Source organism: Chlorocebus sabaeus, chromosome 12 (assembly GCF_047675955.1).
Source record: "Chlorocebus sabaeus isolate Y175 chromosome 12, mChlSab1.0.hap1, whole genome shotgun sequence".
In the NCBI taxonomy this organism is placed as follows: Eukaryota; Metazoa; Chordata; class Mammalia; order Primates; family Cercopithecidae; genus Chlorocebus; species Chlorocebus sabaeus.
The window spans coordinates 64,812,664-64,829,645 of record NC_132915.1 but is presented as its reverse complement, the minus strand read 5'-3'; the positions used below and the strand labels follow the sequence as shown (position 1 = coordinate 64,829,645).

General features: G+C 38.3%; 1 protein-coding gene across 1 annotated transcript in view; it reads right to left on the bottom strand.

Moving 5' to 3' along the window:
* Positions 1-16,982, bottom strand: part of RECK (reversion inducing cysteine rich protein with kazal motifs) — an 86,290-nt gene that overhangs the window by 18,649 nt on the left and 50,659 nt on the right. Inside the window, exons 9-12 of the mRNA XM_007968758.3 lie at positions 16,709-16,976; positions 13,593-13,772; positions 4,143-4,355; positions 2,444-2,580 (exon numbers count right to left, since the gene is read on the bottom strand). Of these exons, the coding sequence (XP_007966949.2) occupies positions 2,444-2,580; positions 4,143-4,355; positions 13,593-13,772; positions 16,709-16,976 (798 nt within the window). The remainder of the gene's footprint in view (positions 1-2,443; positions 2,581-4,142; positions 4,356-13,592; positions 13,773-16,708; positions 16,977-16,982) is intronic.

Here is a 16,982-nt window from a genome sequence, read left to right as displayed (position 1 = left end):
ATGGTGAAACCCCGTCTCTACTAAAATATAAAAATTAGCTGGGCATGGTAGCGGGTGCCTGTAATCCTAGCTACTCAGGAGGCTGAGGCAGGAGAATTGCTTGAACCCGGGAGGCAGACGTTGCAGTGGGCCGAGATCATATCACTGCACTCCGCTTGGGAGACAGAATGGGACTCTCTTAAAAAAAAAATCCAAAAAAACAAAACAAAGCAAAAAACCCAAATTCAGCCGGGCGTGGTGGCATGTGCCAGCTAGTCGGGAGGCTAAGGGAGGAGAATGGCCTGAACCCAGGAAGCAGAGGCTGCAATGAGCTGAGATTGCTCTACTGCACAACAGCCTGGGCAACAGAGTAAGACTCTATCTCAAAAAAAAAAAAAATATATATATATATATATACACACACACATACATATATATGCTATGTATGTACATGTGCATATATAAACAAATAATTAAATCAGAAAATTATAAGTAATAAGTAGTGTCAGGGGATAGAAAATGATAGGTATATTTTGGATAGGGTAGTCAAATAAGGTGTCTAAGAGGAATAATTTAGCGTGTTTTATCATAAATGAGAATTTATTATGGTAATATGTATGGACTCCAAACCATGATTATATTTAACTTCAGAAATCATGGCCAAGGAAGAGTCTCACTTGATATAAATTATGTATATTTAAACAGATATTTAATTTTCCTCCCATTGATATAGTTTCCTTCTATACAAATATTTTCCTGCTGTAATAGAATCTAGAATTATAAATATAGTAAGTGTTCCTTACTTGATTTTAGGCCAGACTCATATTCTATGACTAACAGAGGTATAAGACCCCTTGGAGTTCATCTCATTTTGCCTAATTATTTCATAAATGGGGAAGCTGAGGCTCAAAGAAGTGATCTGCTCAAAGTCACAAAGGTCTAAATTCCAGTGTAATGCTCTCTTTTTTGCTATATTGGTCACAAAGTTTAAGGGACACACTTTGTTGGTTTTGAGAAAATATGGCAAATACTACCAGTTACAAATCTAGCACATACTTTTCTCTCCCCAATTACTAAAAGATCTCCAATTTTACTTAGGGCAGCAATGGGCCCACAGCTAAAAAAATAATCTTTCTCAGTTTTCCTTACAAGTAGGGGTAGACAGTGTGACTAGGGAGAAGTTGTTTGCTCTCTCCCTTTCTTTTTACCATCTGGAACTAGAATATGGTGGCCAGAACTCCAGTAGCCACATTGTGATGACAAAGTACATGAAGTAATCTTGATGATGGAAGCTAAATGCTAAGGATGGTGGAGAAGGATAAAAGAAGCCTGGATTCCTGATGATGAAGCCCTAGACTATTTGTTTCTGGGCTTTCTTTTACTTCTATTTGTTCTGCTTTTTGTTAATCCTATCTAACACAGGAAAACAAAGCAAGTAGGAGCTGACTTCACTGTCTGCCTCTGCAGCCAGCTCATGGCACAGATGCCCCCTGGTGGCAGCCTGAACACCTCCCTTATCTTAACTACTGAGTGTGTAGGAGTTCTACTTGTCATCCCCTGGTTTCCACCATGTATTTGTCTCACTGCCAAGAAGCTGAGCTCCAGCTCCCGGATCCCTCAATGAGATAGCAACACGCTCTTCTAGCTCTTGGCAGGAGTACTTGGCAGAGAAAAACTGAAGCAGTGAGATAAGTTCTATTTTTACGTATTAAGCTAAACTATCTTTTTTTTTTTTTTCTCTAGACGGAGTCTTGCTCTGTCGCCCAGGCTGGAGTGCAGTGGCGCGATCTCCGCTCACTGCAAGCTCTGCCTCCTGGGTTCACGACATTCTCCTGCCTCAGCCTCCCGAGTAGCTGGGACTACAGGCGCCCACCACCACGCCCGGCTAATTTTTTTTGCATTTTTAGTAGAGATGGCGTTTCACCGTGTTAGCCAGGATGGTCTCGATCTTCTGACCTCGTGATCCGCCCGCCTTGGCCTCCCAAAGTGCTGGGATTACAGGCTTGAGCCACCGTGCCTGGCCTAGACTATCGTTTTTTATACCCTGTTGGGTGAGTAAGTCTAAGCCAATTCCTGGCTCTCATCCACTGATACTCTGATAACAAAAAGCTGATAGTCTCTGGGGGGAAATTCCACTTTCTAGTCATTATTATGGTGAGAAGTCAGCATGATATGGAGGTGGTTATCTGAGAATGCTGGCCCTCTGAGTCACTGCTTAGAATTCCTGACTGACAACAGTTCATACTTCCTCAGACTGATAGAATCACTTCTGCTTACATGTTTTAAGACAACAATTCTTTCCTGGGCCAAAAAGGCCAAGCAAACAAGAGTCTGTGATTGAGATGGTATCACTGAACCCCATGTCCTCAACAGATAAATGCTCATCCAAAACAAATAGTAAACCAAATAGTTGGAAGAGAGAAGTATTTGAAATCTAAAAACACACATACAAAAAAGTACTTACTGAGGTATGTATCCAAAGGTATACAATTCTTCAGATCATCTGTAGGTGACAGAAGCTCACAAATACTTTCAGCTGTGTGGTCTTCAGGGAATTTGTTCTGATCTCCACATTTTTTAAGAATCTCCACACAATCTGATCTTGAAAAAAAACGCACATAAATTTAGAGCTTGAGGAACCTCCTCATGTTGTCTAGTCAGCATCACTTTTTTCTGAAGCTTTCCAGAAAGTGAGTTGTCATAACTTAACATGTTTCATAATTGGTTAAGTGTGGCAAAAGAGAAGAGGAGTCACAGTAGAGCTCAGGTTGAATAATAAATTCAAAGCATCCCTAACTTTCTGTTGTCTGAGACCAAAGCCCTTACTCAAATTGTATACTTCTTCGTACGGTTACTACAAGCAATGTGGCTTTTCAATATCTTTGAAAGGAAATTAAACGAAGCTAGTCTGATTTACTCCCTGCAAAAATCATATATCCTCACTTCTAGGACCTTATGCTTGCTTGTTTGCTTGCTTGCCTCTTTTCTCCTTCCCTTCCTTATCTAAGTCTCTTTTTAGTTATCAACATTAGCATCTGGCCTATAACAACTGGAAAGTCCACTTACTTTAAAATGTTCTTAGTCTTCAATAGGGATTTGACTCCTACAAGTTTTCTGTGCTAAGAGTCTACATATTCCCCTCTTGTTGCCTCTTGCTTGTCATCTAATTGTTATACCTCAGTATTTCCCCATCAGGTTATCCCCAAGCCAAGTCAGAGAATAGACTGGACTCTGTTTAAGGTTGAAATTGTTGAGGTACCCAGCAGCACTGAGCCACATACCAACAGCTGAGGGACTGGATATTAACTTGGTTTTGGAAAACTTTTGGAAAAAAAGATGTGTGAGGAACCATGGGCAGATTACTATGTGTTAAATGCTTTTGGTTTCACCCACTATAACAGCGCCCATCTTTTCTTGATCCTAGATTTCCTAAGCAAAATAAGCTCCTTAAGAAGAGCAAAGTTGGCTGGGCGCAGCGGCTCACGCCTGTAATCCGAGCACTTAGGGAGGCCGAGGCGGGTTGATCACGAGGTCAAGAGATCGAGACCATCCTGGCCAGCATGGTAAAACCCCATCTCTACTAAGAATAGAAACATTAACTGGGCGTGTAAGACCCAGCTACTTGGGAGGCTGAGGCAGGAGAATTGCTTGAACCTGGGAGGTGAGGGTTGCAGTGGGCTGAGATCATGCCACTGCACTCTAGCCTGGAGACAGAGTGAGACTCCATCTCAAAAAAAAAAAAAAAAAAAAAAAAAAAAGAGCAAAGTCTAACAGAATATAAGACAAGTACACAAATTAACATATAAAAATAGAATTGTGCATCAGAGGCATTTAATAAATGTTTCATGAACCAAGTTCCATAAGAGAAGTACAAATAAAGGTCTATAGGAATCTGTAGTAAGGATAAATTATTTTCAGCTGGAGAAATCTGGGAAGATTCTATGGGAATGTCTGGTATTTCAGAGGAGACAAGGACAGCCAGCAGGTGGTGATGAGGGGAGCAGTATTTCAACTAGAGGAGGAAAAAGTAGGAAAGCATTTGACTTATGGGGGTGACAGGCAAAGGAAGTGGTGAGAGAGAAAATTCTATGGAGAGGCTCTGGTTAGAGATCATGGAGGGTCTGAACTAAAGCTGGAGAATCATTAGGATGAAAGAAACTTACTTGCAAATAATACTTCCCCGGGATTTACTATGACAAGGTTTAATCTGCAGTGAACAAGCTATTGCTTTCCACATCTCTGGCTGGCACTTTTTAATATCGAGAACAGGTATATTGATAAACGGCATCTTGATGCTTCCTTTCTCCCACAACTTCATGTCATTCATGGCTCCTTGATCTGACTGTGCATTACAACTCCTGAAAAGTTCCGTTGGCCTAAAGAGAAAAAAGTCCAGAAAGAATCAAGAGACAATTATTTTCTAGAGAGAAGCAATGAGTAAAATCCTACTCATTTAAGCATCATAAAAATCTGGTGTTTTTAAGAAAGCACATACAACCCATGAAGGGATATCAGCTTTGACCCTATGAAGATTCAGTGTAGACACTAGCATTAAACTCTGATTGCATGTTTTCTTTTTAACAGATTCTTGTGAGGCAGTTTAAAACTTCACAATGCTCCGAAGAGGACTATTATCCCCAGACTGTCCCATTTCATTTCATAAAATAAATATTATGAGGCCAACTTTTTAAAATGGTGACATAATTTACAAAAACTAAATGCACTGATTTTATGGGTACAGCTTGATGTGCTTTGACAAATGTGTACATCCATAAGCACATCTAAATCAATTAAGGAACACATCTAACATTTCAGCCAGTTCCCTTGTGCCACTGTTGACTTAATGCCTCCCTGCTGACTGTAACTTAGAGGCCATAACTATTTATACTTACATCACCATACATTAATTTTGCCTATTCTAGGCTGGGTACAGTGGCTCACACCTGCAATCCTAGCACTTTGCGAGGCCAAGGCAGGAAGATAGGTCGAGCTCAGGAGTTTGAGATCAGTCTGGGCAACACAGCAAGATTTCATCTCTACTTTAAAAAAAAAAAAATTAGCTGGTGTGATGGCATGCCTCTAGTTCCAGCTACTCAGGAGGCTGAGGCAGGAGAGCCCAGGAATTCGAGGCCAGCCTGGGCAATATGGCAATACCCCATCTTGAAAAGAATTTAAGCAAATTTTAAAGTAGTTATCAAGTTATTTAAAATTATAACAAACCCATTACATGTTAATATAAGTATTATTTTTATGAAAAATAACACTTTTCCAAAGTAAACATTAGCGAGAAGGATAGGACTGTTTTACGGTTTTGCAAATCTCTGTAATGTCTGGCTTAATAGAACTCAGGTGGATTTTCATACCTGCTTCTGCATTCAGTCTGTTGCTGTATCACATGTTGTATAGCCACTGGAAATTTGTTTGTTGTTGTTGTTGTTTTTGAGACAGGTTCTCACTTCGTCACCCAGGCTGGAGTGCAGTGGCATGATCACAGCTCACTGCAGCCTTGACCTCCTGGGCTTAGATGATCCTCCCACCTCAGTCTCCCAAGTAGCTGGGACTACAGGCACCCACCACCACACCTGGTTAATTTTTGTATTTTCTTTATTGCCATGTTGCCCACGCTGGTCTCAAACTCCTGGGCCCAAGCGATCTGCTCACCTTGGCCTCTCAGAGTGCTGGGATTATAGGTGTGAGCCACCGTGCCTGGCCTAGAACATTTTTATCACTCTATAAAGTACCCTTGTGCCCCCCTCTAGTCAATCCCTGATTCCAGCAGAGGAAAGGATATTCTGATCTTTATCACCATAGATTACATTTGCCTATTCTTGGATCTCATGTGTCAAGAATGTATTTTGTGTTGGGCTTTTTTTCTCAACATAAGAGTCATCCATTGCTATCCCATTGTTTGGATGCACCACAATGTTATATTCTTTCATTCTCCTGATAGATGTTTTGGGTCCTCTCCCCCATTTTTCAGGCTCTTATGAATAAGGGTACCAGACAGGTCTTTATTTGGACATATGTTTTCATGTCTCTGGGGTAAATGCTTCAGGATAAAATTGTTAGGTCATAGATCTAACTTTTGAAGAACTGAACAAAAGCTCCAAAGTCCTTAAACTATCTTCTACTCCCAGTAGTAACATACTATAAGAATTCCACTTGCTTCAATATGCTTCATATGCTTACCAGTCTTTTAATTTCAGGCATTCTTGTGAGGGTGAGGAGGCACTGAATTGCTATTTTAATTTGCATTTTGCCATGACTAATAATAATGAACCCTTTAATGTACTAGATGGCTATTTCCTTTAAACTTTTTTTAACGGACAAAAATTACATATTTATTGTGTGCAACATAATATATATAAATATGACACATGTGGAATGGCTAAATTAAGCTAATTAAAATATGCATTACCTCACATACTTATCTCTTTTTTTGTGGTGAGAATATTTAACATCTACTGTCTTGGCACCTTTCAAGTATACAACTCACTGCTAACTATAGTTACCATGTTGTATAATAGATCTCTTGAACTTATTCCTTTTGTCTAAATAAAATTTTGTGTCCTTTGACTAACATTTTCCCAATCCTCTCCCCTCCCTCTTCCCTCTTCCCTCTTCCCTCTCCTCCTCCAGCACCACCCTCTCCAGCCACCCTCTGGTAACCACTATTCTATTCTCTGCTTCCATGAGTTTGATTTTTTTAGATTCCACATATAAGTGAGATCGTGCAGTATTTGTCTTTCTGCGTCTGGCTTATTTTATTTAATGTCCTCCAGGTTCATTCATATTGTTGCAAAAGACAGGCTTTCCTTCTTTATAAAGGCTGAATAGGATTCCACACTGTATATATACCACATATTCTTTATCCATTCATTCATTGATGAATACAGGTTTATTTCATATCTTGGCTATTGTAAATAATGTTGCAGTGAATGTGGGAGTGAAATATCTATTCAATACACTGATTTCCTTTCCTTTAGATATGTACCTAGTAGTGGAATTGCTGGATCATATGGTACCTTCTATCTTTAATTTTTTGAGGACCCTCCATACCATTTCCCACAATGGCTGTACTAACTCACATTTCCATCAACAGTGTCCAAGACTTCCCTTTTCTCCATATCCTTGCTAACAACTATTATCTTCCATCTTTTTGATAATGGCCATTTTAACACATGTGAAGGGATAGCTCATTGTGGTTTTAATTTGTATTTCCCTGATAATTAGTGATGTTGAACATCTTTTCATATACTTGATTAAATGGCCATTTTGATGTCCTTCTTTGGTAAAGGGTCTGTGAAAGTTTTTTGCACAATTTTTTCTTCTTCTTTTTTTTTTTTTTTTTTTGAGATGGAGTCTTGCTCTGTCACCCAGGCTGGAGTGCAGTGGCACGATCTTGGCTCACTGCAACTTTCATCTCCTGGGTTCAAGCGATTCTCCTGTCTCAGCCTCCCATGCAGCTGGGACTACTGTTGCCTGCCACCATGCCAAGCTATTTTTAAAAAATATTTTTTAGTAGAGATGGGGTTTCACCATGTTGGCCAGGCTGGCCTTGAACTCCTGACCTCAAGTGATCCACCTGCCTCAGCCTCCCAAAGAGTTGGGATTACAGGCGTGAGCCACCGCGCTTGGCCTTTTTGCACAATTTTAAAATTGAGTTGTTTTACTTTTTATATGAGGTTGTAGGAGTTACTTATATATTCTGGATACAAGTTCTTTGACAAATTGTGTGTGTGTGTGTGTGTGTGTATGCACACACCTGTGCATGATATGTTGAACATTCCCTCTCAAGTCTATGACTTGCCCCTTCAAGTTTTAAATGTTGTCTTTTGGCAAACTAAAGATTTTACTGTTGAAGTCTAATTCATTTTTTTTCTTTTAAAATTGTATATTTTGTGTCCTGTCTACAAAATGTTTGCCTGCACCAAGTTTGTGAAGATGTTCTTCTATGAGCTTTATATTTTTAGTTTTTATGTTTAGTTCTATGATCTATCTGGAAGCAATTTTTGTGTAGGGTGTGAAACACACGTTGAGCTTCTTTTTTTTCCCCCTCCATAAAGATATTCAATTATTCTAGTATTATTTGTTGAAAAGATGTTTCTATTTTTTTATTTTATGTTATTTTTTCTTTTTTTGAGACGGAGATTTTGCTCTGTTGCCCAGGCTGGAGTGCAGTGGCACAATCTCGACTCACTGCAACCTCCACCTCCTGGATGCAAGCGATTCTCTTGCCTCAGCCTCCCGAGTAGCTGGGATTACAGGCACCCGACACCACACCCGGCTAGTTTTTATATTTTTAGTAGAGATGAGGTTTCACCATGTTGGCCGGGCTGGTCTTGAACTCTTGACCTCAGGTGATCCACCCACCTCTGCTTCCCAAAGTACCATTACAGGTGTGAGCCACCATACCTAGCCTTTTTTTTTTTTTTTGAGACAGGGTCTCACTCCATCACCCAGGTTGGAGTGCAGTGGCATGACCTTGGCTCACTGCAACCTCCACCTCCCAGGCTCAAGCCATCCTCCCACCTCAGCCTCCTGAGCATCTGGGACTACAGGTGCGCACCACCACACCCGGCTAATTTTTTTTTTTTTTAAGACAGAGTTTAGTTCTTGTTGCCCAGACTGGAGTGTAATGATGTGATTTCAGCTCACTGCAACCTCTGCCTCCCGGGTTCAAGTGATTCTCCTGCCTCAGCCTCCCAAGTAGCCGGGATTACAGGGGCCTGCCACCACACCTAGCTAATTTTTTTTTTTTTTTTTTTTGTATTTTTTGTAAAGACAGGGTTTCACCATGTTGGCCAGGCTGGTCTTGAACTCCTGACCTCAGGTGATCCACCTGCCTTGGCCTCCCAAAGTGCTAGGATTACAGGCGTGAGCCACTGTGCCCGGCCAATATTTTGTATTTTTGATTGAGATGGTGTTTCACCTTGTTGCCCAGGCTGGTCTCAAACTCCTGAGTTCAGGCATTCCAACTGCCTCAGCTTCCCAAACTGCTGGGATTATAGGTGTGAACCACGATGCCTGGTTGAAAAGATGTTTATTTTTTGTATTGAATTGCCTTGCTGCTCTTGTTGAAAATTAGTTTACTATACTTGAATTGAATTTCCTAATCTTTTATTGAGGATTTTGGCATCTCTGAGTGACACAAGACTCTAGTTATCTTGTTTTTAATGTCCATGTCAGTTTTGGTATCAAGGTAACGCTAGCCTCATAAGAGGAGTTGGGATATGTTATCTGTTTCCTGAAAAATTATTGCATAATTTTTTCCTTATGTGTTTGGTAAGCATTACCAGTAATGCCAGAAGTTTTCTTTGTGTGAAGATTTATAATTACAAATTCAATTTCTCTAACAGTTATAAGAATAGTCCTAATTTGTATTTCTTCTTGTGTTAGTTTTGGTTTTTAAGGAATGCATCCATTTCATCTAAATTGTAGGATTTACTAGCATAAAGTTGTTCATAGTATTCTTTTTTTGAGAGGGTCTCACTCTGTTGCCTAGGCTGAAGTGTGATGGTGTGATCTTGGCTTACTGCAACCTCCGCCCCCCGGGTTCAAGCATTTCCTTTGTGATTTCTTCTTTGTAGCATAGATTATTTAGAAGCATATGTTTAATTACCAAATATTTGGGAAGATTTCAATATAGTTTATTTTTATTGATTTCCAATTGGATTCTGTTGTGTTCAGAAAATACACTTTTTATGATTTTCATCTTCTGACAGTGGTTGAGACTTGCTTTTTAACCCAGCATATGTTGTTCAAATTCTCTATATCCTCACTGATTTTTTTCCATTTGTTCTATTAGTGAGGGAGAGGTGTTAACATTTCTGAATATGATTGAATATTTCTCTCTCTTTAGGGTTTACTTCTGTTTTTAAGTATTTTGAGTATATGTACCTATCTGACATTCGGTGCATATATATTTATGTTAATTGTATCTTCATGATAAATTGAACTTTTATCATTATAAGGTGATACTCTTTATCTCCAATAATATTCTTTGTCTTTCCAACAACCTCTGCCTTTCAACTGATGTTTTTAGTTCATTTACATTTACGTAATTATTGATACAGTTGGGTTTAAGTCTCTATCATTTTGCTGTGGTTTTCAATTTGACTCCTTTTTCTTTCTGTCTTCTTTTGGATGGATCAAGTATTATTTTAGTGTTCCATTTCATATTTCCTATCAGCTTCTAAGCTATATCTCTTTGTGTTGTGTTTTAAATTAGTGGTTGCTCTACGCATAATATATGTCCATTATTTATTATAGTTTTCCTTGAATTAATACTATATAATGTCACAAATAATGTAAGAAACTTATAACGGTATAATTATTTACCTCTCTCATCCTTTTTGCTACTGTCATATATCATATATTTTACTTCTATGTATAAATTCCACAATACAGTGTTATTATTTTTGCTTTAACCAATTACTTTTGAAAAATAAAATATAAAAGAAAAAAAGAAAAAGAAAATAAAGAAAAAAATATTTTTCATGTTTACCAACATTTACCAATCCCAGTGCTCTATATGCCTGAGTTTTCCTGTGGTATTTTCCTTCAGACTGAAGAATTTCTTGTAGTGAGAGGCTGCTGGCAGAAAATTCTGAGTTTTTTTTTTTTTTTTTGGTTTGTTTTTTGGTAATATCTAGAAATACCTTTATTTTTGAAGAATATTTTCACTAAATGTAAGATTTTTTTTTTTCCTGAGTAAGGATACTATTTGGGATACTACTTGATGGTCTTTGGTTCTCCATTGTTTCTGAAAGGAAGTCACTTGTCATTTTTATTGTTATTCCACCATATGTAAAGTGTCTTTTTTTCTCCCTTTGGTTGCTTTAACTATTTCTCTTTGCCTCTGGTTTTCAACAGTTTGACTATGATGTGCTAGGTGTGTCTCTCTTTGTATTTATCTGGCTTGGAGTTTACTAACGTTTCCCAAAAAGTGGGTTAATGTACTTGATCATATTTGGAAAACTTTCAGCCAAGGTTTAATGAAATATTTTTCTGCTCCTTTCTTTCCTTTCCTTCTGGGTTACTACCAGATATGTTATATCACTTATTCTCTCTGTGCTTTGGTTTAGATAATTTCTATTGAGCGATCTCTGAGGTCACTGACCTTTTTCTTCTGCTGTGTCTATTTTCCATTCCCTACAATAAATTTATTTTAGATATTGCATTTCTCAGTTTCAGAGTTTCCATGTGGTTTTTTTTTTAGCACTTCCATATCTCACCTATATCTATCTTTACCTGTAGATCTTTCAACATATTTATCATAATTAGATTCTTATCTGCTAATTCCAATAGTTGGGTCACCAATGGGTATGATTGTTTTTTCTCTTAACTATGGGTCATATTTCCTATTTTTCTCATTTCTAGTAATTTTTGATTGTATAATGGACATTATGCATGATACTTTGTGGGATTTAGGATTTTGTTACCTTCTTTGGAGGAATGCTGTTTTCACACCAGCAGGCAGTTAAATTACTGACAAATACCTCCTTCTGGAGGCAGTTTCAGGTTTTGTTAAGGTTTTTCAGCTTTACCTTTAGCTCTTGGATGTTGTATGTACTCCCAAGGTTTGGCCCTTATGGGGTTTACTAGGCCCTTCTAACTTGGCATGATCTGAATTCTAAATTGTCTGCCCAGCAAATGCTAACTGCTATAATCTATGTTCACCTTCCCCTGGGTTCCTTGTAGTCTCATCCTGCAAAAGTACCATTTAGGAGTCAGCCAAGGACTTAAAGGGAGTCTGTTCATGGATTTTGGGACATTTCTTTTTGTGGTTCCCTCCCTTGTGCGATTTTTTCCCTTCAATATCTAGCCTCTCTGGCAGGACCAAACTGGTATCTCACTCCTTAGGCCAAGACTGCTGCTTTCTGCTTGAACTCTACTTCCCATGAAAGGAAACTGAAAGTGCCTATGAGGAAGAAGAGGACAAATGTGGCTTTTTTTTTTTTTTTTTTTTTTTTTTTTTGAGACGGAGTCTTGCTCTGTCGCCCAGGCTGGAGTGTAGTGGCCGGATCTCAGCTCACTGCAAGCTCCGCCTCCTGGGTTTACGCCATTCTCCTGCCTCAGCCTCCCGAGTAGCTGGGACTACAGGCGCCACCTCGCCCGGCTAGTTTTTTGTATTTTTTTTAGTAGAGACGGGGTTTCACCGTGTTAGCCAGGATGGTCTCGATCTCCTGACCTCGTGATCCGCCCGTCTCGGCCTCCCAAAGTGCTGGGATTACAGGCTTGAGCCACCGTGCCCAGCCACAAATGTGGCTTTTGCTCAGTGTGGTTTCTATCTTTCAAGAGATGTTGGCCGCTCATGGTGGCTCACGCCTGTAATCCTAGCACTTTGGGAGGCCAAGGCGGGCAGATCGCTTGAGGTCAGGGGTTTGAAACCAGCCTGGCCAACATGGTGAAGCCCCATCTCTACTAAAAATACAAAAAAAAAAAAAAAAAAAACATTAGCTGGGCATGGTGGCAGGTGCATGTAATCCCAGGTACTTGGGAGGCTGAGGCAAGGGAATTAATTACTTGAACCCAGAGGTAGAGGTTGCAGTGAGCCAAGATCACGCCACTGGGTGATCATGCCTGGGTGACAGAGTGAGACTCTGTTTCAAAAAAAAAAAAAAAAAAAAAAGATGTAGACCCTCCTGTTTTTGATCAGTCTCCAATACCTTCAAAACAACTGTTCTTTTATATTTCATAATTGGTATTGGTAGGGCTGTTATTCTCATACAAGCTATTCCACCATTACTAGAAACCAGACCAGAACTATGTGCCAAAGTTTAACTACCAAACATTTCAGATGTACTCAATCTCTAAATCAGGTATTTACTGGCTAATACTCTATCACCAGTTTTAAAGCTATCAAAAGATAAGATGTGTGTTAGCTTGAAGTAAACACCATCTGACAAAAATATCTAGAACTTCCTTCTGGCCCAACTGAATGACTCTCTTCCTTTTTGCCCTCTTTATTTCTGGGTTGTAACTTATAAAACCAGCCACCTCTTCTTTAGTAACTCTCTCTCTCATTTCTACATGGAGTTCTCTCATTTTGTGCTTCCGGTGCCCTTTTCTGTTTTCTTCGGTTTCTTCAACCATTAACTGTTGATATGCTCCAAGGTTCAGTTCTTGCCCCCTTATTTTTCTAATGATACTTGATACCCCAGGAAAACATCTATTTGAATTGCTTTTGTAAAGAAATATTTTTGTATGAAACAGGGGACTCACAGAGAAGGAACCTCAACCATTCTCAAGGTCCTTTAAAGTAAATTGTTTAAAAGTGAACATTTGGATGACCAAATAGTTCACAATAATTTATTCTACAATGAATTACTTCCACTGGTGGTACAGTAGAAGGGAGAGGGGACTGACGGCAGAAGAGATTCTTTGAATTCCAGAAGCTTGAGGTATCTCTAGATTGGAAGGGACTTTGTAATAGTGTTTCCTTTCCCAGAGGTGACTTACCAGATGGAATATTGCATTTAAAGATGAAATCATAAAGAAATATGACTTTCTTTTAACCCAACAGGAACAAAATCAGAATAAAGTGGTATTGCACTTATTTATAATTAGTGATAAAATATTTCTATTCCATGTATAATAATTTGTCCTACCTGTTGTTAAAATTAGTACAGTAAGTAAGGTTTCTACAGCCCAACTGGCAAGGTTCCCGGACATCTGCTAAACAGGTCAACATGGACACTTCCACTGGATTATATTCACAAAAGCGATCAAACTCTTGCCAACTCTGTGTATTTCCCCAGCTCATGCTGTAAAGTTTAGTGCAGAGTTCCCTGAAACAAGAGCACAAATGCAGAAGCAGACATGAGCCAACCAAGTAAATATTTGATTTGCATAAAACTAAAACTCTATGAACTATATACTTTGGAATATATGTGAGAAAAAAATTTAAAAAACCAAATGACTATTTCCTAGAAACTAGGGCAGAAAAAGTGATTGCTTTCCATGGAAAACAGGCTTCTTTTATCATCTACCTTTTCTCTTTTTGTCAAGGTTGCTAGAAATCTCAGTGCCAAATTTAATGTTCAATTACAGTATTTGTGCATCCTTAATTGCTGGCACAATTATTTCCCCCTATATCTTTCTGATTTCTTTTTTACTTTTACTTAAAGCACATGGTTTTGCCTCCACAAAGATATATTCCCTTATATTTATGTTCAGTCACAGAAGGTAAAACTAGGACATGGTCCTCTGATTTCTTTTAAGAAGCATGATAGATTTAGGGTACATTAGTTTCTTCTTGAAAAACTATACAAAAGCCATTTCTATTCCCTAAAATATTCCAAAGCCTCTATATACTATTGTAATTAATACACGATATTCTTATTTTTAGTACTCAGTGATTACAAAGCAACTTATGTGTATACAGCTAAAACATTTGTACCATTTCTAAAGTGATCTCACACATGATATTCATTCATTTTATTTATTAAATACATGTTTACAATATAATTTTCATATTATTGAAATATATAAAACTGTAAGTAAAAATTCATTCACCTTATATTTTATTTGACTGTCATATTTACCCCTATGATGAAGATATCTTTACTTTTACATTTGTTCATTCACCTCACCAATGTTTATTGAGCGTCTATCTTGTGTGAGGGCCTGTTCAAAGCACTGGAAATACAATGGTGAATAAAACAGACAAGGTCCCTGCTATCAGGGAGGCTTACACATTATGGGAATCAGGAAGCTGCAATCAAGTTACATCAGGTACCTTGATCTGGAAACTTTCCTTTTTCTAGTCCTTAACTTGCTTTCTTTCTTTTTTGTTTTGTTTATGGAGACAGAGTCACTGCACCTGGCTAGTCCTTAACTTTCTATAGGTTAGGTATCCCTCATCTGAAATGCTTGGGACCCAAATTTTGGATTTCTTTTTTTTTTATATTTTAGAATACTTGTATATACCTAATGAGATATTTTGGGCTATGACCCAAGTCTAAACACGACATTAATTTATGTTCATATATACCTTATACACATAGCCTGAAGGTAATTTTATACAATATTTTAAATAATTTTGCACATGATATAAAGTTTTGACTGCATTTTGACTGCGACCCATCACATGAGGTCAGGTGTGGAATTTTCCACTTGTGGTGTCATGTCAGCACTCAAAAAGTTTCAGATTTTGGAGCATTTTGGTTTTCAGATTTTTGGATTAAGGGTGGTCAATCTGTATTTGCCTTGGACGGGTTATTTAACATCTCATTGTTAGTTTCTTAAGTGTAAAAGAAAAATTACATAAATTTCTCCAATTATCTCCTAAGGTTTTATGAAGATGAAATCTGATGAAAATGAAAGCCTTCAGCAAACCATAAAACCCTGTATCAAGTTTAGAGAGAGGGAAAAGCCTTCCTTACTGAAGCTCTTTTGGGACAACACAGCCATTCCAATCTCTAGTGACTCTATGTAGGTATAAACTTTTTTGTAGGCATTCAAAGAAATACTCAGCATCCCTCCCATAAATATATTTATTAACTTCTATAAGCAACCCAATTTCCTTAAGTACAAGCCTAATTTAATTTCCCTTTAAGCCTTTTTGTTAATTTTCTTTGGATATTTTTCAGGTTTTTCATGTCTTTATTTATTTGGAGACAGAGTCTCGCTCTTTTTCCTGTCTTTAATTAATTAATTTATTTATTTTGAGATGGAGTCTCACTGCGTCGCCCAGACTGGAGTGCAGTGGCGCAATCTCAGCTCACTGCAACCTCTGCCTCCCAGGTTCAAGTGATTCTCCTGCCTCAGCCTCTCAAGCAGCTGGAATTACAGACATGTGCCACCACGTCCGCTAATTTTTATATATTTTTTAGTGGAGACAGGGTTTCACCATATTGGCCAGGCTGGTCTCAAACTCCTGACCTCAGGTGATCCCCTGCCTCGGTCTCCTGAAGTGTTGGGATTACAGGCACGAGCCACTGCGCCTGACCTTCATGTCTTTAAAAAAATTTGCCAAAGTTTGATTGACAGTTACTAAAGTTTGATGAGCTATTCCAGGCAACATTTTTTGCTAAAAGTCCATCCAATTTAGAAACCACAGGAAAGATTGTTTTACTCCTGGTATTTTATATTCATTTTGGGATATCCTAGTAACATGGGGTCCCTTTTTACCCCAAATATCTCTAATAAAGCACATTTCTATTGTACCTGTGTTCGACCATGATCTTAGTTATCTCCATTTGTTTTTGTCTCTAGACTGCAATTCCTACATCCTATATTTGTATTGTTAATTTTTCATCCCTAAGTGTATCACCCAGATGAATGCCAATATGCTACCACCTAACTCTGGTTATAAGTGTTAACCCAGGTTATCCACCAATATAATAAAAAGTTCGAAGTTTCATAATTTAATAAAGAGAATGTCCCTTAGATGTCAGATCAAAACATCTTCTAAACTGTAAGTTTACTTAATGATCTCTATAAGGATAGAATTCATCTACTGCATCATCTTAAATATTTATTACCCTGACAATGCTAATCCTCCACACCCCAAAATGCTGTGCTAAAAGCACTCAATATACAGAACAATGTTTTGTATATGGTACACAATGCTCAATACACATTTCTTGGATGAAAGAATATTTTATATTTTCTAAATGCTAAGCCTATACCATGTAAGAATATAACACGTTTGCTAGGCTTAAAATCATTAATTAAAATGCCATTTTCTACTGATTTTAGTAAAGGAAAATGAAATACTAACCTACATGTTGAAGTGTTTGCTTTAGAACAACAATGCAATTTAGCCCCATCAAGGCCCGTAGAGGGAGGAGGGTGTACAGTGACTCCAGGGTGAACAGATTGTGAGCTTTCAAGAAAACACTGCCAAAGAGGATCTTGAGGCAAGGGCTGGGTCTTACAACCCTCGATGAGACCATCAACAATCTCCATTTCCGTTTTCTTGGACATCAGAATTCTCTTGCAGGCATTTTGGCAAGTGTGGTCTTCAGCTCTGTCACAGCAATATAAACCTACAT